Source organism: Geotrypetes seraphini, chromosome 2 (genome assembly GCF_902459505.1).
Source record: "Geotrypetes seraphini chromosome 2, aGeoSer1.1, whole genome shotgun sequence".
NCBI lineage: Eukaryota > Metazoa > Chordata > Amphibia > Gymnophiona > Dermophiidae > Geotrypetes > Geotrypetes seraphini.
In genome coordinates, this window is record NC_047085.1 from 271,311,697 (window position 1) to 271,337,174 (window position 25,478).

Sequence of the window (25,478 nt, forward strand, 5' to 3'; positions counted from 1 at the left end):
TCTGGAAATCTGCAAGGCTGCCACTTGGTTAATACATTCACCTCTCATTCTTGTCTGGATTTTTCTCCAGACGGGATGGCCTTTTTGGTCAGGCAGTTTTACAACATTTATTTTCCTAAATTGCCAACTCTCCCACCATCCCATTCTGGTTAGCTTGGAGGTCACCCACATGTTGAGAATATGCTGCCTGCTTGTCCTGGGATAAAGTACAGTTACTTACCATAACAGTTGTTATCCAGGGACAGCAGGCAGATATTCTCACAACCCACCCACCTCCCCTGGTTGGCTTCTTAGCTAGCTATCTGAACTGAGGAGACGTGCGCCCTGACTCAGGCGGTGTGGTACTCTCGAACTTTGAAGTTCTACAAGCAAGTTGCTTGCGAGGCTCTCCGCTACGGGGCTCCATGGATGACGTCACCCACATGTTGAGAATATCTGCCTGCTGTCTCTGGATAACAACTGTTAAGGTAAGTACCGTATTTTCACGCATATAACGCGTGCGTTATACACGATTTTACAAACCGAGTATAACCATGCGCTTTATGTTCGTGAGCGCGTTGTCCAAATTTTTTTTTTACATAGTTCCCCCCCCCCGATGTCCGATTCACCCCGCAGGACCGTTCGCACCCCACCCCGAAGGACCGCTTGCACTCAGACGTCAGAGAAGGGGCGGGACCGCCGGAAGAGGAAGCAGCGCAGACGCAGGGCTCAGAGAAGGGGCGGGACCGCCGTCAGAGGAAGCAGCAGGACAATGGTAGGCAGCTTCTCCATGATGGGGGGGGTGGGAGGCTGTGGGGGTGCAAGCGGTCCTTCGGGGTGAGGGTGCAAGTGCGAGCGTCCTTCAGGGTGGGGGTGCGAGCGGTCCTGCAGGGGGGGGCATCAGGCTTTCAGGGTGGGGACAGGACTTCAAGGGGGGACAGGACTTCAAGGGGGAGAGGAGAGTCGGGGCGGGCGAAAGGAGAGTCAGGACGGCAAGAGGAGAGTCGGGGCGGCCAGAGGAGAGTCGGGGCGGGCGAAAGGAGAGTCGGGCGGCGACGGGAGAGTCGGGGTGGCATGCGCGGTATACGGGTGTGCGCGCTATATAAAAATTTCTTTACATAAATTACAGTTTCCTGCGCGCTATACCCGTGTGCGCGTTTTACACGGGTGCGCAGTATATGAGTGAAAATACGGTAATTGTACTATATCAGTAATGTTATATTCTGCTTTTCAATTCAGATTCAGAGCGGATTACAACAAGAGAAACTCTACATTAAGGAGAGCACATATACTTAAAAAATTCTTACACAAACGGCCTCTTAAAAGCCACACTAGCTGTGCTGCGCTAATGGCCCCGAAACCCATAGAGATTTAAAGGGCTTCGAGGCTGTTGTAGAAGAGGCTGAAAATGTTAAAATCAAGAGTAATATTTTTAAAAAAGTAGGTCTTTAAGACTTTACAAAAAATTATATATGACTCTTAGATTCTTATTTTTAATGGAAGACTGTTCCATGTCTGAACAGCCTGATAAGAAAATGATTGTACCAGTTGACTCTTCCTAATTACTCTAGAAATAGTTGGAAACTGAAGTTTAAAACTACAGTTCTCCATGTATTAGGGTCATTCCATGTCAAGTGGTCCAGAGCTCCCCAATCGCCCTTCTCAGAAATTGATCGGAACCTATAATGAAGATATCCAGAGTTATGGGGCATGGTCTCAACTAGATCCAGAGTTAGGGGCCCCTTTATTGTGCCATGTTTTTGTATCTGCAGAAGATGTTAAGTGGGGACCCTCTTTGAAATTGGACCGGTTGATGTGGAAGTACTCATTAATAAAATTAGCTGAAAACTGAGGAGACGCGCGTCCTGCACTGGGCGGGAAGGCACTTGCTCATGCGCGGTGCAGCAGTCGCAAACTTTCTAAAGTTCTACAAGCAAGTCTGCTTGTGAAGCTGTCTGCATCCAGGCTCTGTGGATGATGTCATTCATATGTGAGAATAGGCTGCCTGCTTGTTCTGGGATAACGGGACGTATGGTCACATTACATATGCCTATCCTAGGCCCTCTTAAATTCAGACACAGTCTCTGTTTCTACCACCTTTTCCAGGAGAGTGTTCCACGCATCTACCACCTTTTCCATAAAAAGAACAAGAGAGACGTATAGTCCGTAAGACCATCTTCAAGGGAAGATCCTTTAAGGACACCTGCTTCAACATCTCAAAATATGATCCCACCAGACTTGCAAGGATCTCAAAGTCCCTCCTTGAGGGCCGCAACCAGTTGGGTTTTCAGGATTTCCCCAATGAATATGCATTGAAAGCAATGCATGCACATAGATCTCATGCATCTAACTTGCCAGTGCTTGTGTTTCTTCTTATTTTCTTCATTCGGATCCTTTTTCCATTCTAAAAAGGATTTTTTTTTGCTCTAAATAGCCTCTTTCACTTCACCTTTTAACCATGCTGGCTCTTATTTCTTCTTTCCACCTTTGCTAATATGTGGAATACATCTGGTCTGGGCTTCCATGATGGTATTTTTAAATAACATCCATGCCTGGTTTACAGTCCTAACCTTTGCAACTGATCCTTTTAGCTTCTTTTTAACCATTTTCCTCATTTTATCATAGTCAACCTTTCGAAAATTAAATGTAACATAGTAACATAGTAGATGACGGCAGATAAAGACCCGAATGGTCCATCCAGTCTGCCCAACCTGGTTCAATTTAAATTGTTTTTTTTTTTTTTTTTTTCTTCTTAGCTATTTCTGGGCGAGAATCCAAAGCTTTACCCGGTACTGTGCTTGGGTTCCAACTGCCGAAATCTTTGTTAAGACTTACTCCAGCCCATCTACACCCTCCCAGCCATTGAAGCCCTCCCCTGCCCATCCTCCTCCAAACGGCCATGCACAGACACAGACCGTACAAGTCTGCCCAGTAACTGGCCTAGTTCAATCTTTAATATTATTTTCTGATTCTAAATCTTCTGTGTTCATCCCACGCTTCTTTGAACTCAGTCACAGTTTTACTCTCCACCACCTCTCTCGGGAGCGCATTCCAGGCATCCACCACCCTCTCCGTAAAGTAGAATTTCCTAACATTGCCCCTGAATCTACCACCCCTCAACCTCAAATTATGTCCTCTGGTTTTACCATTTTCCTTTCTCTGGAAAAGATTTTGTTCTACGTTAATACCCTTTAAGTATTTGAACGTCTGAATCATATCTCCCCTGTCTCTCCTTTCCTCTAGGGTATACATATTCAGGGCTTCCAGTCTCTCCTCATACGTCTTCTGGCGCAAGCCTCCTATCATTTTCGTCGCCCTCCTCTGGACCGCCTCAAGTCTTCTTACGTCTTTCGCCAGATACGGTCTCCAAAACTGAACACAATACTCCAAGTGGGGCCTCACCAATGACCTGTACAGGGGCATCAACACCTTCTTCCTTCTACTGACTACGCCTCTCTTTATACAGCCCAAAATCCTTCTGGCAGCAGCCACTGCCTTGTCACACTGTTTTTCGCCTTTAGATCTTCGGACACTATCACCCCAAGGTCCCTCTCCCCATCCGTGCATATCAGCTTCTCTCCTCCCAGCATATACGGTTCCTTCCTATTATTAATCCCCAAATGCATTACTCTGCATTTCTTTGCATTGAATTTTAGTTGCCAGGCATTAGACCATTCCTCTAACTTTTGCAGATCCTTTTTCATATTTTCCACTCCCTCTACGGTGTCTACTCTGTTACAAATCTTGGTATCATCTGCAAAAAGGCACACTTTTCCTTCTAACCCTTCAGCAATGTCACTTACATACATATTGAACAGGTTTGGCCGCAGCACCGAACCCTGAGGGACTCCACTAGTCACCTTTCCTTCCTTCGAGCGACTTCCATTAACCACCACCCTCTGGCGTCTGTCCGACAGCCAGTTTCTGACCCAGTTCACCACTTTGGGTCCTAACTTCAGCCCTTCAAGTTTGTTCAACAGCCTCCTATGAGGAACTGTATCAAAGGCTTTGCTGAAATCCAAGTAAATTACATCTAGCATATGTCCTCGATCCAGCTCTCTGGTCACCCAATCAAAAAATTCAATCAGGTTCGTTTGGCATGATTTACCTTTTGTAAAGCCATGTTGCCTCGGATCCTGTAACCCATTAGATTCAAGAAAATACACTATCCTTTCTTTCAGCAACACTTCCATTATTTTTCCAACAACTGAAATGAGGCTCACCGGCCTGTAGTTTCCTGCTTCATCCCTGTGACCACTTTTATGAATAGGGACCACATCCGCTCTCCTCCAATCCCCAGGAATCACTCCCGTCTCCAGAGATTTGTTGAACAAATCTTTAATAGGACTCGCCAGAACCTCTCTGAGTTCCCTTAGTATCCTGGGATGGATCCCGTCTGGTCCCATCGCTTTGTCCACCTTCAGTTTTTCAAGTTGCTCATAAACACCCTCCTCCGTGAACGGCGCAGAATCTACTCCATTTTCTCGTGTAACTTTGCCGGACAATCTCGGTCCTTCTCCAGGATTTTCTTCTGTGAACACAGAACAGAAGTATTTGTTAAGCATATTTGCTTTCTCCTCATCACTCTCCACATATTTGTTCCCAGCATCTTTTAGCCTAGCAATTCCATTTTTTATCTTCCTCCTTTCACTAATATATCTGAAAAAATTTTTATCTCCCTTTTTTACATTTTTAGCCATTTGTTCTTCCGCCTGTGCCTTCGCCAAACGTATTTCTCTCTTGGCTTCTTTCAATTTCACCCTGTAGTCCTTTCTGCTCTCCTCTTCTTGGGTTTTTTTATATTTCATGAACGCCAACTCTTTCGCCTTTACCGTATTTTCGCGGATATAACGCGCGCGTTATACGTGATTTTACGTACCGCGCATACCCCTCGCGTGTTATATGCCTGAGCGCGGTATACAAAAGTTTTTAAACATAGTTCCCACCCCGCCCGACGCCCGATTCACCCCCCCAGCAGGACCGCTCGCACCCCCACCCCGAACGACCGCTCGCACGCGCTCCCACCCGCACCCGCATCCACGATCGGAGCAAGAGGGAGCCCAAGCCCTCTTGCCCGGCCGACTCCCCAACAATATCGGGCCAGGAGGGAGCCCAAACCCTCCTGGCCACGGCGACCCCCTAACCCCACCCCGCACTACATTACGGGCAGGAGGGATCCCAGGCCCTCCTGCCCTCGACGCAAACCCCCCACCCTCCAACGACCGCCCCCCCCCAAGAACCTCCGCCCGTCCCCCAGCCGACCCGCGACCCCCCTGGCCGACCCCCACGACACCCCCACCCGCCTTCCCCGTACCTTTGTGTAGTTGGGCCAGAAGGGAGCCCAAACCCTCCTGGCCACGGCGACACCCTAACCCCACCCCGCACTACATTACGGGCAGGAGGGATCCCAGGCCCTCCTGCCCTCGACGCAAACCCCCCTCCCCCCCAGCCGACCCACGACCCCCCTGGCCGACCCCCACCCCCCTTCCCCGTACCTTTGGAAGTTGGCCGGACAGACAGGAGCCAAACCCGCCTGTCCGGCAGGCAGCCAACGAAGGAATGAGGCCGGATTGGCCCATCCGTCCTAAAGCTCCGCCTACTGGTGGGGCCTAAGGCGCGTGGGCCAATCAGAATAGGCCCTGGAGCCTTAGGTCCCACCTGGGGGCACGGCCTGAGGCACATGGGCCAAACCCGACCATGTGTCTCAGGCCGCGCCCCCAGGTGGGACCTAAGGCTCCAGGGCCTATTCTGATTGGCCCACGCGCCTTAGGCCCCACCAGTAGGCGGAGCTTTAGGACGGATGGGCCAATCCGGCCTCATTCCTTCGTTGGCTGCCTGCCGGACAGGCGGGTTTGGCTCCCGTCTGTCCGGCCAACTTCCAAAGGTACGGGGAAGGGGGGTGGGGGGGTCGTGGGGGTCGGCCAGGGGGGTCGCGGGTCGGCTGGGGGGGAGGGGGGTTTGCGTCGAGGGCAGGAGGGCCTGGGATCCCTCCTGCCCGTAATGTAGTGCGGGGTGGGGTTAGGGGGTCGCCGTGGCCAGGAGGGTTTGGGCTCCCTTCTGGCCCAACTACACAAAGGTACGGGGAAGGCGGGTGGGGGTGTCGTGGGGGTCGGCCAGGGGGGTCGCGGGTCGGCTGGGGGACGGGCGGAGGTTCTTGGGGGGGGGCGGTCGTTGGGGGGAGGGGGTTTGCGTCGAGGGCAGGAGGGCCTGGGATCCCTCCTGCCCGTAATGTAGTGCGGGGTGGGGTTAGGGGTCGCCGTGGCCAGGAGGGTTTGGGCTCCCTCCTGGCCCGATATTGTTGGGGAGTCGGCGGTCCTTCGGGGTGAGGGTGCGAGTGGTCCTGCCGGGGGGGGGGATGTATCGGACGTCGGGGGGGGCATCAGGCTTTCAGGATGGGGACAGACCTTCAAGGGGGGACAGGACTTCAAGGGAGGACAGTGCACGGAAGTCAGGGGGGGTGAACGGAGAGTCGGGACAGCGCACGGAAAGTCAGGGCGGGCGAAAGGAGAGTCGGGCAGCATGCGCGTTATATGCCTGAGCGCGGTATAGAAAAGTTTTTGTACATATCATCGTGATTTCTGCGCGCTATACCCCTGTGCGCGTTTTACAATGGTGCGCGTTATATCCGCGAAAATACGGTATTTTCTCAGCCACTAGGTTGGAGAACCATATCGGCTTCCTTTTTCTCTTGTATTTATTGATTTTCTTCACATAAAGGTCCGTAGCCATTTTTATCGCTCCTTTCAGCTTAGACCACTGTCTTTCCACTTCTCTTATGTCCTGCCATCCTAACAGCTCTTTCTTCAGGTACTTTCCCATTGCATTAAAGTCCGTACGTTTGAAATCTAGGACTTTAAGTATCGTGCGGCCGCTCTCCACTTTAGCCGTTATATCAAACCAAACCGTTTGATGATCGCTACTACCCAGGTGAGCACCCACTCGAACATTAGAGATACTCTCTCCATTTGTGAGGACCAGATCCAATATCGCTTTTTCCCTTGTGGGTTCCGTCACCATTTGTCTGAGCAGAGCCTCTTGAAAGGCATCCACAATCTCCCTACTTCTTTCCGATTCCGCAGACGGAACATTCCAGTCCGCATCCGGCAGGTTGAAATCTCCCAACAGCAGAACCTCCTCTTTCCTTCCAAACTTTTGGATATCCACAATCAGATCCTTATCAATTTGCTGCGATTGAGTCGGAGGTCTGTAGACTACACCCACGTAGATAGAAGTTCCATCTTCTCTTTTCAGAGCAATCCATATCGCTTCTTCCTCTCCCCAGGTCCCTTGCATTTCGGTCGCTTGGATATTGATCTTTACATAGAGAGCTACTCCTCCACCTTTATGACCATCTCTGTCCTTCCTAAAAAGATTATATCCCGGTATGTTTGCATCCCATCCATGTGATTCACTGAACCATGTCTCTGTGATAGCAACAATATCTAGATCTGCCTCTAATATCAGGGCTTGCAGATCATGAACTTTGTTGCTTAGACTGCGAGCATTTGTGGTCATCGCTTTCCAGCTATTTTTCAGCGATAATCTCCTTTTTCGTATGGATTTTTGTGTCGTTTCACTTTCCGTTGCAATACTAAGAAATGAGTTGCTGATATTGCTTATGTTGCAGCCTTTACTACTATCACATCTTTTCTTTTGCCGGGGGTGGTCTCTATAATTGTCCTTCGTACATACACCACCCCCACCTTCTAGTTTAAATGCCTAGAAAAATATTGTCTAAATTTCTCTGCAAGGTTTCTTTTTCCTGCTGTAGTAATATGTAGCCCATCAGTGCAATATAGCTTCTTGTCCTTCCATGTATTTCCCCATCCTCCTATGTACCTGAAGCCTTCTTGATGACACCAGGCTCTGAGCCATCTATTAAAGTCCTCTGTGTTTTTCACTCTTTGCTCTCCTTTTCCATATGCAGGCAGTATTTCAGAAAAAGCTAAAGTCTTTACAAAAGGTTTCACGCCCTCACCAAGCTCCCGAAAAGCTTTCTGTGCTGCAAGTGTGGAGTTGTTGGCCAGGTCATTTGTTCCCAGATGGATAACAACATCAGTGTTAAAATCCTTAGTTTCTTCCTTAATTATAGTCAGTATTTGCCTGGAACTCCTGGTAGCTGAGGATCCTGGAAGACATTTCACTATTTTGGACTCCTCGCCTGTGTTCCAAAGTTAATGCCTCTGATGATGGAATCCCCCAACAGTAATAGTTTTCTGTTTTTGGCTTTTTTATTTGTACTTAGGGTGCTCTACAGTAGATTTCTTTTGCGAAGTCACTTCAAGTATCAGCTCAAATTTGATCACATTATGATCACTGTTTCCAAGCGGACCCAACACAGTTAAATCCTGTACTATGCCTTGCATGCCACTAAGGACCAAATCTAAACTAGCTCCCCCTCTTGTTGGTTCCTGGACCAGTTGCTCCAAGAAGCAGTCATTTATGACGTCTAGGAATTTTACCTCCCTAGCACTCCCTGATGTAACATTTAACTAGTCCAGGGTTAGGCAATTCTGGTCCTCGAGAGCCTGAGCCAGGTCAGGTTTTCAGGATAGCCACAATGAATATGTATGAGATGGATTTGTATGCACTGCTTCCTTGAGATGCAAATCTATCTCATGTATATTTATTATGGATATCCTGAAAACCTGACCTGGCTCCGGCTCTCGAGGACCAGAATTGCCTACCCCGAGCTAGTCAATGATGGGGTAATTGAAATCACTCACACTATATAGCAGTGATCTCAAACTCGCAGCCTGGGGGCCACATGTGGCCTGCCAGGTACTATTTTGAGGCCCTCGGTATGTTTATCATAATCACAAAAGTTAAGTAAAACAGTTTCTTGATCATATGTCTCTTTAGATATAAATTACAATATTATTATTAATACTTAGCCAAAAGGAAAGAATTATAAACCATAAAGAGGTTTACCTCATGCAAAATTGTCATTTCTTTAATAAGACATTAACTATATTTTCTGAGGCCCTCCGAGTACCTACAAATCCAAAATGTGGCCCTGCAAAGAGTTTGAGTTTGATACTACTGCTATATAGAAAGCACACTTATTCAATCATATATGTTATTATAGAAATGTGCTGACACTACTTTGGGCAGACTCAAATTCATCAGTGCTGTGAAAGCTGAAATTTATTTAAACATAGATCCAACAAAGAAAGAAAAAAAAAATTTTGTGGAGGAAAAATAACTCATTTCAGCTTAATTTTTTTACATAAAGATCCATGAAACCAAACTGAGATCCTTTTTTTTCTCCACACAATTTTTTTTTGTCTCCACACAATTTTTTTTCTTTTTTCCTTTTTGGCTCTATATTTAAACAAGTTTCAGAGTTCACAGCGTTGATGAATTTGAGCCTCCCCAAACTAGTATCAGCACATTTCTATAATAATATATGTAATTAAAATCACCCATTATAATACTGTTGCCCAATTCTCCAGCTTTTCTAATCTCTGAAAACATTTCTTCATCTGTCTGCTCATTTTGTCCCAGGGGATGGTAGTATAATCCTACTTTTATATTCTTTACCTTCACATATGGAATTTCTATCCATATGAATTCCACACTGCTATTTATATCAGTGTCCTTAAACTTTTTTACACCTATGGACCGGCGGAAATAAAATAATTATTTTGTGGACCGGCAAACTACTAAGACACCCTGTTTCGGCACCATCCCCGTGAGCTCGGTCCCCGCAAACCATCTGATCCCATCCGCACAAGCCTCAGTTATGATTATATATTGAAGGTAAAATTATGTCCTACCTGTTAATCTTCTTTCCTTTAGTCACAGCAGATGAATCCAGAGACTAGTGGGATAACAGCCATCAACCAGCAGGTGGAGATAGTGTGTACTGAGTTGTTCTCAGGGTATATCTTGGATGCATAGCCCCCTGGCCAACCAGTAAAAGTTTTTCAAAGAAACTGAAACAACGTACAGAAAATGAATGAAACCTATGAGATAAGGAACCTATGTAACATCTGTCCGCACATGTGCTACCCAAATCCCTGAGGCACTCAAACTGAGAATGCAATTCCAGTCTACAAGGCATGTCCAAACCGCGCCTGCAAATGCCAAACCCCGCAATAGGATGGGGCTCTGGATTCATCTGCTGTGACTAAAGGAAAGAAAATTAACAGGTAGGACATAATTTTCCCTTTCTTGTCATCATCAACAGATGAATCCAGAGACTAGTGGGATGTACCAAAGCAATAGGGAAGGAAAGAACCCAGGGAATGTGCAAGGCCACATTTCCCCCCAATCCTGCCTTGCAGCACCCGGCCAAGGAGATACAAAACTCCAGAGAGTATGTATCCCGTGCTCATGCAGAGGTTAACCCCCTCCATAGCCCCTGTGAGTAGGAGCAATTATCGCCGGAGAGCACCATGCTGCGGACATCACCGCTCTGTGCTGCCCCCTGAAACTTAAGAGGGCAAGCAGCCTCCTACCGTGACTACAATGCCCCAGAGAACCCCCTGTGGAATAACCCTATTATGTCAGAGACCCGTTTTTAGATGACTGCCACACCCCCGCAAGGTGGCAGGGCTGCAAGCCAAGATTGCAACAAGGGAAGGCTCCCCATCCAATCGAAGCCTTCTCAGTCCTAAAGTCCAAGGGGCTCCCATAGGAGGCAAACTGTCAACCAAAGTGGGGAAGAAAACTAGGAGACAAGGTTTCCCTCCCCTCTCCCATTCCCCAGGAAAAAACCAGTGACAACCTCAGAAGATGAGGAAGTAGATCTACACATCTCATCCACTCCTCAATAGGAAGGAATCCAAGAAGGAGCGGCAGAAACAAAACTTGCAACATAGTAGGCAAAAGCTTGTTACCTGATAATATGACACAGGACCTACTGCTGCTGGAACGATGGTCAACAACTTGGCAGCTGGGCTTCAATGCTAAAAAATGCAAGAGAAACCCGCGCAGAACTTATGCACTAAATGGTAAGACCTTAGCTGCGACCACGGCAGAACGTGATCTAGGGGTGATCATTAGTGACGACATGAAAGCTGCCAATCAGGTGGAGAAGGCCTCACTTGGAGTACTGTGTCCAATTCTGGAGACCACACTACCGTAAGGACATGCTGAGGATCGAGTCAGTTCAGGGAATGGCCACCAGGATGGTCTTGGGATTCAAGGATCTGACATACAAAGAAAGACTAAAAGAATTGCGGCTGTACTCACTTGAGGAACGAAGAGAGAGGGGAGACATGATTGAAACGTTCAAGTATATCACGGGTCGCATCGAGTCGGAAGATAATATCTTCTGTCTCGTGGGACCCTCGACCACCAGAGGGCACCCGCTGAAAATCAGGGGAGGGAAGTTTCATAGCGACTCCAGAAAGTACTTCTTCACCAAAAGAGTGGTAGATCATTGGAACAGACTCCCACTGCAGGTGATTGAGGCAAGCAACGTGACGGATTTTAAGAGAAAATGGGATGCTCATGTGGGATCTTTAAGGGAGTAAATTCAGGGAGGCGGGTACTTGGAATGGGAAGACTCGATGGGCTATGGCCCTTTTCTGCCACCATTTTCTATGTTTCTACAACTGAGGACCGAATCACAGAGAAATATTTGAGACCTCTCAACTGAGGCCCAAGCCCCAAGAAAACCTTACCATTCAGGCCCAAGTCACAGGAAAATCTCCCAACTGAGGCCCAAGCCAGAGGAAATTTATCCACTGAGGCGTGAGCTACCAGAAAGTCCCCAACGGAGACCCGAGCCACAAGAAATGCTCTCAACTGAGGCCTGAGCCACAGGAAAATCACGCAAACGGAGGTCCGAGCTACAGGAACAAACACCGAACTAAGGCCTGAGCCACAGGAAAATTTCTCAACTGAGGCCAAATAAAAAATAGGACTTACTGACCTAATCGTCAGAGAATGCTTCTAAGCTGTCAGATGCCTGCACTGATTATTCAAGGTGTTTAAATCAGTCATTGCAGGAACAGGATGTCTTTCATCGAGCTGCATTTGTAAATTTTTAAAATGCTAATTATAAACTTTTTTTTAAAGTGCTATATGCTGTGCCAAACAAGTGCTGTATAAAGTGCAACTTGTTAAAATAACAACGAACTTGGAGCTTAATAACCGGCACTTATCTTTTTGTTTCTGCTCTTATGTCGTTACTGCTCTTCGTTGTGCCTTGCAGCCATTAACCCTACGGGCCCCGTTTCACCTTTTTATCAGCTTCTTCAGGGGTCTTCCAATATATACTGCAAATAAAGAAAAATTACCATTCACTGTATTGCTTTAATTCTCAAACAATTATAACATTAAACCCGCGGATATTCACTGTGTTAACCTTCTTGCTTATGCAGTGAAAAAATGGCGCTGACAACTAACAGATGCCACGCATGCGTTTTAAAGCTCTCTACAATTGATGTCATAATTTCTTTTACTAAATGAGCATGCGTTGTGCAATGCCACTTCCCTTTTTGATGAAAAAAAGAAATGGTCACATTAGGCATGTGGAATCTCAGAGAGAGAAAGAGATAATGGTTATTGTGGATGGGCAGACTAGATGGGCCATTTGGCCTTTATCTGTTTCTATGTTTCTATACGCCTCTTTTGAGGACGATTTGGTCACATTAGACTAGATTTCAGTCCATGGTGCCCAAATTGGGCACTGAAAAAAATGCATGCTGAGTGCTATTCTATAAACAGCACTTCAAGTTAGATGCCGCTTGTAGAATAATGTGTAGCACCTAGATCTGCACCCAGTTTTGGGCTTGAAGATTTACACCAGCAGAAACCAGGTATAAATGCTCATTGGTAAATTAAGCATGGGTCTCCAGAATTCTATAATAGTGCATCTTTAGTGAAGAGCTTTGACAGTAGTTTTCTGGCAAGTTCCAAAACTGCATTGCTCCTTATACTGACATATACAACTGGTGCAAAATGCGGCGGTCAGGCTGATTTTTGGGCTGAAGAAGTTCGATCATGTAACTCCTTCCTACCGACTTCTGCATTGGCTGTCGATGGAGGTACGTGTGAAGTTTAAGTTTGGATGTTTTGCTTTAAGGTACTTTTCGGCCTAGCCCCCAGATATATAACTGACCTTCAAGTATCTCACGGGCCGCATCGAGGCGGAGGAAGATATCTTCTTTTTCAAGGGTCCCACGGCAACAAGAGGGCATCCGTGGAAAATCAGGGGCGGGAAACTGCGAGGTGACACCAGGAAATTCTTTTTCACTGAAAGGGTGGTTGATCGCTGGAATAGTCTTCCACTTCAGGTGATTGAGGCCAGCAGCGTGCCTGATTTTAAAGCCAAATGGGATCGACACATGGGATCTATTCACAGGGCAAAGGTAGGGGAGGGTCATTAGGGTGGGCAGACTAGATGGGCCGTGGCCCTTATCTGCCGTCTATTTCTATGTTTCTATGACCTTTTCTCTTTCTCAACCAATCAACGTATGAGAAGCTCAAACTTGAATTTTGTTTCCCCACCGGTTAGAGCATGTAAATTTAAAAGACATCATCAACATCTCTTCTCATATCAGGCAACATTATGGGGTAAAGATCTGAAACAATTACTCATGTTTGCAAATACTTATGGGGAATTTAGGAAACACCTAAAAACATATCTGTTCCTAAAGTACGTAGGCAGCTGCACTGCACAATCTTTCCCAACAATAACTGACCGCTAAATTAATTCTGTTAGAACTACTCAATCTGTAACATTTTTTAATCATTGTAAACCGCATAGAACTTCACGGTCCTGCGATATATAAACTGTTATTATTATATAATTGGAAAATTCCAGGTTATCTGCCTCCATCTGTTGATAGGAAGTTATCCCAGGACAAGCAGGCAGGTATTCTCACTAATGGGTGACGTCATCCAACGGAGCCCCGATGCGGACGCTTCTTTGAAGAAAACTTGAAGTTTCGAGTCGGGAGTGCCTTCCCGCCCGATGTACCGGGCGTGTCTCCTCAGTTCTTACTTTTCCGCAGAGCTGAGAAGTCCGTCTTTGACTCTCTGCGCAAAGTTCCTTCGCTTGTGCCTTCTAAGTCCGCGGTTTTGATTTTAATTGATCATAATCGCTGATTTTCATTGTGTCCCTCATCGATGCTGTGTTCGGTGTCTCGGGCCTGAACACATCCCGAATTCGTGCCAGCCTTTCTCCACACTCACCGCACGTGCTTTCAAGCGCCGTTGCGTCCTGTGGGAATCGCTCTTCATGGAGTCCTTGATGGATCCATCGACTTCAAAGGGACCCGCACCTTCGACATCATCCGCAACTCCACAGCCTTTCACCTCTGCGACACAGAGTCTCATCAAGCCCGCCTCGTTTGTTCCAGCTCAAACTCCAGCGCCTGCTGCGATGCCTTCCTCAACCTCAGGTCAGGTAGCTCAGCAGCCCATTCCCCCAGTAGTGTTGGAAGTGCCCAAGGCCTCAAAGTCCAAGCACTCACACACTGCCCCGAGGGAACGCGAGACCCGCGCAGGTGGTCCCATTTCAGATGCGGATCCATCCTTGCCGGCCTTGTTCCAGACCATGTTACAGAAGCATTTCATAGAGCTCTTTACCACGATGGGGCCTCAGCTTCTCTCCCAAATCCAGCCTAGGCACGCGGAGGCCTCCCGCAAGGTCGAGCCGCCTCCAGTGCCTCAGTGGGGAACACACTCTCAACAGGGAGCAGAGTCTCTGCAAGTGTCCGGTCTGGCAACAATGCATGCATCACAAGGAACAGAGTCTTTGCCCATGCCACCTTTGGAACCGATGCACTCAATGCAAGGAGCAGAGTCTTTGCGAGTGCCTCCGTTGGAGCCGATTCACTCGATGCAAGGAGCAGAGTCTTTGCGAGTGCCTCCGTTGGAGCCGTTCACCCCGACAGGGTTCAAACCTCTATGGCAGCAACCCCTGCTTCGATCGACTGCTTCCAGCCCCATGCACTACCTGAGGGCCTCAACGAAGCCTGCCTCGCCCCGTCCATCGAGGCCAACCTCTCGACATCGATCGAGGCATTCCTCGAGACACTCATCCAGGCATGCCTCGCCTCGGCGGTAGCAAGCATACCTGGAGTATTCACCTCCACCGATGCCAGAACTCGAGGACACAATGGGATCTATCTCACCATCTTGATCCCGGTCCCCAGCGGAGCCGGAAGCCTTGACCTCGTCGAGCCCTTCACGAAGCCAGGCAATGGCAGACCAACTGTCCTTCTCCTCGTTCCTTCGGCAGATGGCTGAGGACATGGACATCCCACTGGATATGGGTTCCAAATTCTCAAAGGAATACCTGGAGACTATGCGCCTTCCTCAACCACCCGTTGAGTCCCTTAAGCTTCCGTTGCACAAGCTTCTGGACCAGACTTTCACTCGATGCCTCGAGACACCTTACTCCATCCCGGCTGTCCCGAGTAAACTGGACACCAGGTAATGCACGGTCCATCGTAAAGGGTTCAACAGCTCTCAACTCTCCCACCAGTCCCTGTTGGTGGAGTCATCATTGAAGCGATCCCATCCCTCCCAGGTCTTCGCCGCCGTCCCGCCTGGCAGAGAAGGGAAAACCATGGACCGATTCGTCAGGAGAGTTTACCAGAACTCCATGATGGCCTCGAGAGTTCTGAACTTCAACTTCCACTTCACAACATACTTGGAGTTCCTTCTATCGGTATTCCAGAAGTTTATGCCCTACGTGGACATGAGGGCACATTTCGAGTACCAAGAAGCGCTGGCCTCGCAGTCCCAGCTCCGGATACAGTTGATGCAGTCCTCGTACGACGCCTTTGAGCTTGCGGCTCGGGCAAGAGTATGTTCGGTGGCCATGTGCCGGCTGGCATGGCTGAGGACCATCGACATGGACCCCAACCTCCAGGACAGGCTCGCAAATGTTCCCTGCGTTGGCACCAACCTCTTCGACGAGTCCATCGAGGCGGTGACCAAGAAGCTATCGGACCATGAGCAATCCTTCCAGTCCATCTTACGTCCGAAGCACAGGCCTGCTCCCCCTCGCCAGCCACGCCCACCGTTGGTATACCAGCGGCGTTATCCTCCAAAACAGGCTCCCCAGAAGACAGCCTGTGAAGAGGCAGCACCCGCAGAAACACCAGCATAAGCCTCAGCTACCGGCTGCGCCTAAGGCTCCCCAGCCCTTTTGACTGTCTCAAAGAGGACATATCCTCCATCGTCCTCCCTTTCTCAGTAAATCCACCCATCGGAGATCGCCTCCATCATTTCTACAACCGATGGACGACTATCACCACAGACCTCTGGGTTCTCTCCATCATAAAAGAAGGATATTCCCTTCAGTTCCACCAAGCTCCTCCGGAGCACCCTCCAAGAGAGTGTCCTTCCAATTTGACCCAGACCACCCTTCTTCAGGAAGCTCAGGCCTTGTTACAGCTGGGGGCTGTCGAGCCGGTCCCCCAGGACCAACAGAACAAGGGGTTTTACTCCCGATACTTCCTTGTTCCAAAGAAGACGGGCGACCTGCGACCCATTTTGGACCTCAGGATACTCAACAAGTATCTGGTCAAAGAAAAGTTTTGCATGCTGACCCTGGCATCACTGTACCCCCTCCTCGAGCAGAACGACTGGTTATGCTCGCTGGATCTCAAGGAGGCCTACACTCACATTCCAATTCATCCAGCCTCCCGTCAATATCTCAGATTCAGGGTGGGACACCTTCATCTCCAATACCGAGTGCTCCCCTTTGGCCTGACCTCGTCACCCAGAGTCTTTACCAAATGCCTGGTTGTGGTGGCCGCAGACTCAGGAACCCTGGCCTCCAGTTGTTTCCTTAACTGGACGACTGGCTCATCAAGGATTCCACATCTCAGGGAGCTGTTCTCGCGATCCAGAAGACAATTTGGTTACTGCAACACCTGGGATTCGAGATCAACTTTTCCAAATCCCATCTGCAACCTTCCCAGACTCTTCCCTTCATTGGATCGATTCTGGATACTACCCAACTCAGAGCGCTCCTCCCTCCCCCACGCAGGGATGATCTTCTTCACCTTTGCCACTCAGTGTCCTCTTGCCCGTCCATCTCAGCGAGACAAATGATGGTCCTCCTAGGCCACATGGCCTCTACAGTTCACGTGATTCCGCTTGCCAGACTTCACCTCAGGATTCCCCAATGGACCCTAGCGTCCCAGTGGTCCCAGATGTCCGACCTTCTGACTCACCTCATCAGGGTCACTCCTGCTCTACAACAGTCTCTTCGCTGGTGGATGCTCTCCTCCAATCTATCCAGAGGCTTGTTATTCCACACCCCCCGTCATCAGAAAGTCCTCACAACCGACTCGTCGACTTATGCTTGGGGGGCTCACCTAGATGGCCTCCGTACCCAAGGCCACTGGACCAGCACGGACCGCCAGTGCCACATCAATCTCCTGGAGCTCAGGGCGATCTTCTATGCCCTCCAGACCTTTCAACATCTCCTTCGTGACCAGGTTGTCCTCATCCGCACAGACACCCAGGTCGCCATGTACTACGTGAACAAGCAGGGAGGCACGGGATCGGCCTCCCTCTGCCAGGAAGCTCTGAAGGTGCGGGATTGGGCGACTCGCAACAACACCTTCCTCAGAGCGGTCTACATTCAGGGGGCGGACAATGCCTTAGCAGACAGCCTGAGCCGTCTTCTGCAACCTCACGAGTGCACTCTCAACTCCACGCCCCTTCTTCACATCTTCTCTCTGTGGGGCACGCCTCAGATAGACCTCTTTGCAGGCCCCCACAACTTCAAACTGCCTCACTTCTGCTCCAGGATCTACACCCCTCACCGCCTCGAGGCAGATGCATTCCTCCTGGACTGTATGAATCGCTTTCTATATGTGTTTCCTTCATTTCCTCTCATTCAAAAGACTCTGGTCAAGCTGAAGTCAGACCATGCCACCATGATCCTGATTGCCCCATGGTGGCCCAGACAACCTTGGTACTCCATTCTACTTCAACTTAGCAGCAGGGAGCCATACCCTCTACCAGTTTTTCCATCTCTGCTTACACAGCATCAGGGATCTCTACTTCACCCCAACCTGCAGTCTCTACACCTGACAGCTTGGTTCCTCTCAACGTAACCCCTCTACAGTTCTCCCAACCTGTGAGGGATGTCTTGGAAGCTTCAAGGAAGCCTGCTACCAAACAATGCTACCACCAAAAATGGGCTAGATTCTCTGTTTGGTGTGTTTCCCAACGCCAGGAGCCTCAACACTCCTCCTTATTTTCGGTTTTGGACTATCTTTTTGCACCTGTCTCATTCTGGCCTCAAGTCTTCCTCGATACGAGTCCATCTCAGTGCAATTGCTGCTTTCCATCAGCCTCTTCAAGGGAAACCTCTATCTGCTCATCCTGTGGTTTCCAGATTCATGAAAGGACTGTTCCATGTCAACCCTCCCCTCAAACCGCCTCCAGTGGTTTGGGACCTCAATGTTGTTCTTTCACAACTTATGAAGCCTCCATTTGAACCTCTTCACAAGGCTCACCTGAAGTATCTCACTTGGAAAGTGGTTTTCTCATTGGCCTCACCTCTGCCCGAAGAGTCAGTGAGCTACAAGCCTTGGTTGCGGACCTGCCTTTTACAGTATTCCATCATGACAAAGTGGTTCTCCGCACGCACCTGAAATTCCTTCCTAAAGTTGTCTCAGAATTTCATCTCAACCAATCCATTTTGCTTCCAGTGTTCTTTCCAAAGCTACATTCTCACTCTGGAGAAACTGCCCTGCATACTCTGGACTGCAAGCGTGCTTTAGCCTTCTACCTAGAACGCACCAAACCTCACAGAACTGCTCCTCAATTGTTCATCTCCTTTGATCCGAACAAGTTGGGATGTCCTATTTCTAAGCGCACCATCTCCAGCTGGATGGCAGCTTGCATCTCATTCTGCTATGCCCAGGCTGGATTGCCCCTTTACAGAAAAATCACAGCCTATAAGGTCAGAGCGATGGCAGCTTCTGTATCTTTCCTCAGATCAACACCGATTGAGGAGATTTGTAAAGCTGCCACTTGGTCCTCGGTTCATACCTTCACTTCACACTATTGTCTGGATACTTTCTCCAGACGGGATGGACAGTTTGGCCAAACAGTATTGCAAAATTTATTCTCCTAAGTTGCCAACTCTCCCACCATCCCATTCTGGTTAGCTTGGAGGTCACCCATTAGTGAGAATACTTGCCTGCTTGTCCTGGGATAAAGCAATGTTACTTACCGTAACAGTTGTTATCCAGGGACAGCAGGCAGCTATTCTCACGTCCCACCCACCTCCCCTGGGTTGGCTTCTCTGCTAGCTAGCTAAACTGAAGAGACACGTCCGGTACATCGGGCGGGAAGGCACTCGCGCATGCGCGGTGCGGGCGACTTGAAACCTCGAGTTTTCTTCAAAGAAGCGTCCGCATCGGGGCTCCGTTGGATCACATCACCCATTAGTGAGAATTAGCTGTCTGCTGTCCCTAATGGCATAACTTATCAGTCTGGGGTAGTCTAAGTAAATGAATTAAAATAAATTAGCAGGTAAGAACAAATTTAACTTTTAATCATATGTGTTAGAACAGTGTTTCTCAACCTTTTCAAGCCAAGTACCCCCTAAGCCTAACAAATACCAACTGAGTACCCCCGTCCAAGACAGGCTCAAACTCTGCCCCAGATTCCACTCCCATAATAGTACTAATTGTAATGCCAATATTCCCCCACCTTGCATCCCCTTCAAGTCTCTCCCTCAGTTTCCTCTCCACCACCATATCCAACTTAATAAACAATTAATCTATGGAATTTCTTGTAAAATTATCCACCCATGCCCCCTAACACAAAAGGCACTTAAACCACAGCAGAACCAGGTTTGATTTAGAGAATGACACGGGGACAAATTTGTCCCTGTCCCTACAGGAACTCAATTTCCCCACGAGTTTTGTCAATGTCCCTGCCCCTGCCCCATTCCTGTAAGCTCTGCCTTAACCGCACAAGCCTCAGACACTTATGATTTTAAAGTGTTTGAGGCTTGTGCAGATGAGGATGGAGCTTGCAGGATTGGGGCAGGGACAGGAAAAAAACTCACGGGGATGGGACAGGAAAATGAGTTCCCACAGGGATGGGGAAAAATTTGTCCCTGTGTCATTCTCTAGTTTGATTTCCAATGTGGCTCCTTTTGACTTTGGGCAAGACATATAAAACTTGGATTGAAAGTCCACTAACAACACCTGTTTGCAGCTGAAGTACCTGTTTGCAGCTGAAGTGGCTTGCATATTTATATTACAATGTAACACACAGCTCTGTTTCTAGTAGTACTAAATCAAGTCATTATCGAACCCTGAACGGTTGCAAAACATCATGTCACCCTTACTTGTCTGAACTGCACTCGCTCCTCAGCCCCCTGCAGCACTCCCGCAATGGATGGTGCAAGCAGCAACCCACACGCTGCACGTCGGAGAGAAGGCTTCTGGGTCAACCACTAACATGTAGCACCTGAATCGCTACATGCGCTGCTCACTGCAAGGAGCACTGTCGAAGACTGAAGAAGCAAGTGCGGCTTCAAGAAGGTTGTCGCAGGAGCGGCATGGGGGATGGGTAGGAACGCGAGATCCCGGATGGTGGTGGTGGTGGTGGCGGCAGCGGATGGACAGGTAGGAATTGGCGGCCAGGCCGTGTACCTCCAACAGTTGGCCCACATACCCTGGGTTGAGAAACACTGTTAGAATATTGTGCTGAAGATCAGTATATTATTCTAAAGCAGGAGTCTCCAAAGTCCCTTGAGGGCCGAATCCAGTCAGGTTTTCAGGATTTCCCCAATGAATATACATTGAAAGCAGTGCATGCACATAGATCTCTCTTTGGGGAAATCCTGAGAACCCGACTGGATTTGGTCCTCAAGGAGGGATTTTGGAGACCCCTGTTCTAAAACATGGCTTATTATATTGACCTTAGAAGTAATTTACAACAAATTCTAGAGCCCAGGCCCTCAGAGTGATCACAATAGATTGGGCAATCCTCTATGAATCCAAAAATATATTACTTAAGAATCATTTTAGATAAGCAATTTGCTTTGTATATGTAAGACATTTTAGATTTTTAAAAAACAAAAGTCCGAAATTAATATGGATAGTACAATAATTGTTCTCTTTGGTTTTAGTTTCTTTGTTCATCCTGAAAAATGAGCACCAAATTCAGAAAGTATACCTGTGAGGTGAGTGAAAATATGCAGCTGTTTTATGATTATTTCTATATGACTTGCTTTTTGTGTTGTGTTTTGGGACACGTTTGCAAATTGGTCTCTGACATCAGTAAGAGGAGATTTAAAAAGGGCTTCTTTAGCAACTCTCTAGACCGACATAGGTTAATCTTACAAGTGGGTTAAATCTCATCATGACCAACAGGTGGGGACTGAGACAAAACTTTGTAATAGTACATATCATGTGACTCCTCCCTAATTACCTCAGTCTCCAGCAGGTATGGTGAGCTGTACCTATCTCCCTTGGTAGAGCTGTTGGAATTTGTTTAGGACTTTTGTCCCCTTTTTAGTGCTGGATTAAGCTTGAGTGGACCCTGTTTGGGGGTCCGTCTGACCTTGGGGGTGTCAAACTCAGTGGGAGGAGCGATGGAGGAGGTCCCTTTATGTCAGCGGGGCACCGGATTCTACTCCCGGTACTTTTTAGTCCCCAAAAAGACCGTGGACCTGCGCCCTATCCGGGACCTCCGAGTGCTGAACAAGTTCCTGGTCAAGGAGAAGTTCCATATGCTCTCTCTTCCCACGTTGGACGAGGGGGACTGGTTATGCTCCCTGGACCTGAAGGAGGCCTAAACTCACATCCCGATCCACCTGGCCTCTCGCATGTTCCTTTGCTTTCAGGTGGGAGACCTTCACCTACAGTATCGAGTCCTCCCGTTCGGGCTCGCTTCGTCTCCACGGGTCTTCACGAAGTGCCTCGTGGTGGTGGCGGTGGCCCTGCGGTCGCAGGGTCTTCAAGTGTTCCCGTACCTCGACAACTGGCTCATCAAAGCACCGTCATGGCGGGTAGTTATTTCAGCAACCCATCGGATTATTACGTTCCTTCAGCGTCTGAGCTTCAAGGTCAACTTTCCCAAGTCCCAGTTGTGCCCCTCTCAGTCTCTGCAGTTCATTGGGGCGGTGCTGGACATGGTTCGCCTCCGCTCGTTTCTGCCTCAACCTCGGCAGGCCGCCCTCATCCACCTGTACCGGCAGGTCTTCCTTCAGTCCACGGCCTCCGCCAAGCAGATGATGATCCTGTTGGGACACATGACTTCCACCGTTCATGTGACTCCTTTTGCCAGACTTCACCTCCGAGTACTTCAGTGGACCCTGGCATCCCAGTGGAGAAAGGACTGGGATCCCGCCTCTCAGCACATTGCAGTGACTCCCTCCTTGAGGCGTTCGCACCGTTGGTGGATGCTTTCTTCCAATATTTCCAGAGGTTTTCTCTTTCTTATGCCCCCGCCGCGGAAGGTCCTAAGAACGGACTCCTCCACGTATGCCTGGGGGGCTCACCTCGACGGCCTCTGAACTCAGGGTCTTTGGTCGTGCGCCGACCGTTGCTGCCATATCAACCTGCTGGAGCTTCGGGCCTTTTACAGTGCCCTGGTCGCCTTTCGGCATTTGCTTCAGGATTAAGTAGTCCTGGTGCGCACGGACAACCAGGTTGCTATGTATTATGTAAACAAACATGGGGGTACGGGTTCCCTGTCTCTTTGCCGGGAGGCTCTTTGGCTCTGGGAGTGGGCGATACGCCACATCTTCCTTCGAGCGATCTACATCCAAGGCGAGCAAAACTGCCTGGCGGACAGGTTGAGTCGTCTTCTCCAGCCGCACGAATAGACGCTCCATTCCTCAAATCTGTGTCAGATGTTTGCTCAATGGGGGACGCCGCAGATAGATCTATTTGCCTCACCCTTAACCACAAATTGCCTCGCTTCTGTTCAAGGATTTACTCCCCAGATCGTCTTGAGGTGGATGCTTTCTTTCTGCATTAGATGGGCTGGTTCCTCTACACGTTCCCTCCTTTTCCTCTGATTCTGAGGACTCTTCGTACAGCTCAAGTCGGCTCACGCCATGATTTTGATAGCTCCTCGGTGGCCCAGGCAGCCGTGGTTCTCCCTTCTCCTCCAACTCAGTGTCAGGGAGCCTCTGCTTCTGCCTGTGTTTCCTTCTCTGCTGTCTCAGAGTCGGGGTTCGCTGCTGCATCCCAATCTGCAGTCTCTACACTTAACAGCTTGGTTTCTTTCCACCTGACTCCCTCCTTCGGTTTTTCTCAGTCGGTGAGGGATGTTCTTGATGCCTCTCGCAAGAGTTCTACTAGACAATACTACTCCCAGAAGTGGTCTAGATTTGCTGCGTGGTGTGCTTCGCATCGCGTGGAGCCGCTGTCTGCCTCCTTGTCCTCCATGCTGGATTATTTGCTCCACTTGTCTTGGTCTGGCCTCAAATCGACTTCTATTCGAGTCCACCTTAGTGTGATTGCTGCCTTTCATCAGCCGATTGATAGGAAATTGCTCTCCGTCCATCCGGTGGTTTCTCGATTCATGAAGGGTCTTTTTAATGTTCATCCTCCACTCAAGCCTTCTCCCGTGGTTTGGGATCTTAATGTGGTTCTGGCTCAGTTGATGAAACCTCCATTTGAACCCATTGATAAGGCTCATCTGAAGTACCTCACTTGGAAGGTGGTATTCCTGGTTGCCCTCATATCTGCTCGCAGAGTCAGTGAGCTACAAGCTCTGGTTGTGGACCCGCCTTTTACTGTTTTTCATCATGACAAGGTGGTCCTTCGTACTCATCCTAAGTTCTTGCACAAGGTGGTTTTGGATTTCCACCTCAACCAGTCCATTGTTCTTCCGGGTTTTTTTCCAAAGCCCCATTCTCATCCTGGTGAAGTGGCGCTTCACACTCTTGACTGTAAGAGAAAGTTGGCTTTTTACCTCCAGTCTCATCGGATGGCTCCTCAAATCTTCATATCTTTTGATCCTAATCAGTTGGGCCGTCCTGTTTCCAAGCGCACCTTGTCCAACTGGTTGGCTGCTTGTATTTCCTTCTGCTATGCTCAGGCTGGTCTTCCGCTGCCGGGTTGGGTCACGGGGCATAAAGTCAGAGCGATGGCGGTGTCTGTCGCTTTCCTCAGGTCCATGCCTATTGAGGAGATCTGCAAGGCCGCCACTTGGTCCTTGGTTCATACATTCACCTCTCACTACTGTCTGGATACTTTTTCCAGGCGTGACGGCCGGTTCGGCTAGTCGGTTTTGCGTAATCTAATCTAATCTAAACCTTAGGTTTGTATACTGCATCATCTCTACATTCGTAAAGCTCGACACGGTTAACAAGAGTTAGGGTAGAAAGGAAGAGGCAAAATGAAGAGAAAATTTAGAGGACTAGAATAACCAGAGAGGGAGGAGGAGTTACATTTTTGAGAATAACCAGGTTTTCAGATGTTTACGGAAGAGTTGGAGGGAGCTCAGATTCCTAAGAGGGGAGGTAAGGTTGTTCCAGAGCTGAGTGATTCTGAAAGGGAGGGAAGAACCTAGTTTTCCTACAAGTGAAACATCTTTTAGAGAGGGAAAGGAAAGTTTCAGTTTTTGGGTGGATCTGGCAGAATTGGGGTTAGAGGAGTTCCAAAAAAGAGGAATGAAGGGAGGGAGGATACCGTGTAGGACCTTGAAAATGAGGCAGGCACATTTGAAGTGGACTCTGGAGATAATCGGAAGCCAGTGGAGCTTGGATAAAAGCGGTGAGACGTGGTCGAATTTGCTTTTTGCGAAGATAAGCTTAGCAGCGGTATTCTGAATCTGCTGGAGTCTTTGAAGGTTTTTCTTTGTTAGGCTAAGGTAGATAGAGTTGCAGTAGTCCAGTCTGGAAAGGATGGTGGATTGGACAAGGACGGCAAAGTGTTTTTGATGGAAACAGGATCTCACTTTTCTCAGCATGTGAAGGCTGAAGAAACATTTTTTTACTAGGGAGTTGAGGTGGTCGTTGAAGGAAAGTGTAGAGTCAATGATGACTCCCAGAACTTTACTAGAATATTCAAGATGCAGAGTGGGGCCAGAGGACAGTGGGATGGAGGTGGGCAGTTGGTCTAATTTTGGGCCGAGCCAGAGAAGTTTTGTTTTAGATTCGTTCAGTTTCATCTGCACAGTGTGGGCCCAGGATTGAAGGTTCTGTTCTCCTAAATTGCCAACTCTCCCACTGTCCCTTCCTAGTTAGCTTGGAGGTCACCCACATGTAGAGAATATGCTGCCAGCTTGTCCTGGGATAAAGCACAGTTACTTACCGTAACAGGTGTTATCCAGGGACAGCAGGCAGATATTCTCGCAACCCTCCCACCTTCCCGGGTTGGCTTCTTTGCTAGCTATCTGAACTGAGGACCACGTTGAGGAGACGCACCCTCTAGCTGAGCGGGAAGGCACACGCATGCACGGTGCAGCACTAGCAAACTTGAGATCTTCAATCAAGTTTGCTTGAAAAGCTGTCCGCGATGGAGCTCCGTGGATGACTTCACCCACATGTAGAGAATATCTGCCTGCTGTCCCTGGATAACACCTGTTAC

At 48.7% G+C, this 25,478-nt stretch overlaps 1 protein-coding gene across 5 annotated transcripts in view; it reads left to right on the forward strand.

Moving 5' to 3' along the window:
* LOC117353570 (uncharacterized protein DDB_G0271670-like) overlaps positions 1-25,478 on the forward strand; it is a 507,083-nt gene that overhangs the window by 10,212 nt on the left and 471,393 nt on the right. For 4 of the 5 annotated variants that reach the window (XM_033929661.1, XM_033929662.1, XM_033929660.1 and 1 more), the window contains one exon: positions 21,062-21,115. In XM_033929661.1, the coding sequence (XP_033785552.1) occupies positions 21,083-21,115 (33 nt within the window). In that variant the 5' untranslated portion in view covers positions 21,062-21,082. Of the gene's footprint in view, positions 1-21,059; positions 21,116-25,478 lie in introns of those variants that run through there. The other variant, XM_033929664.1, reaches the window with a different exon arrangement.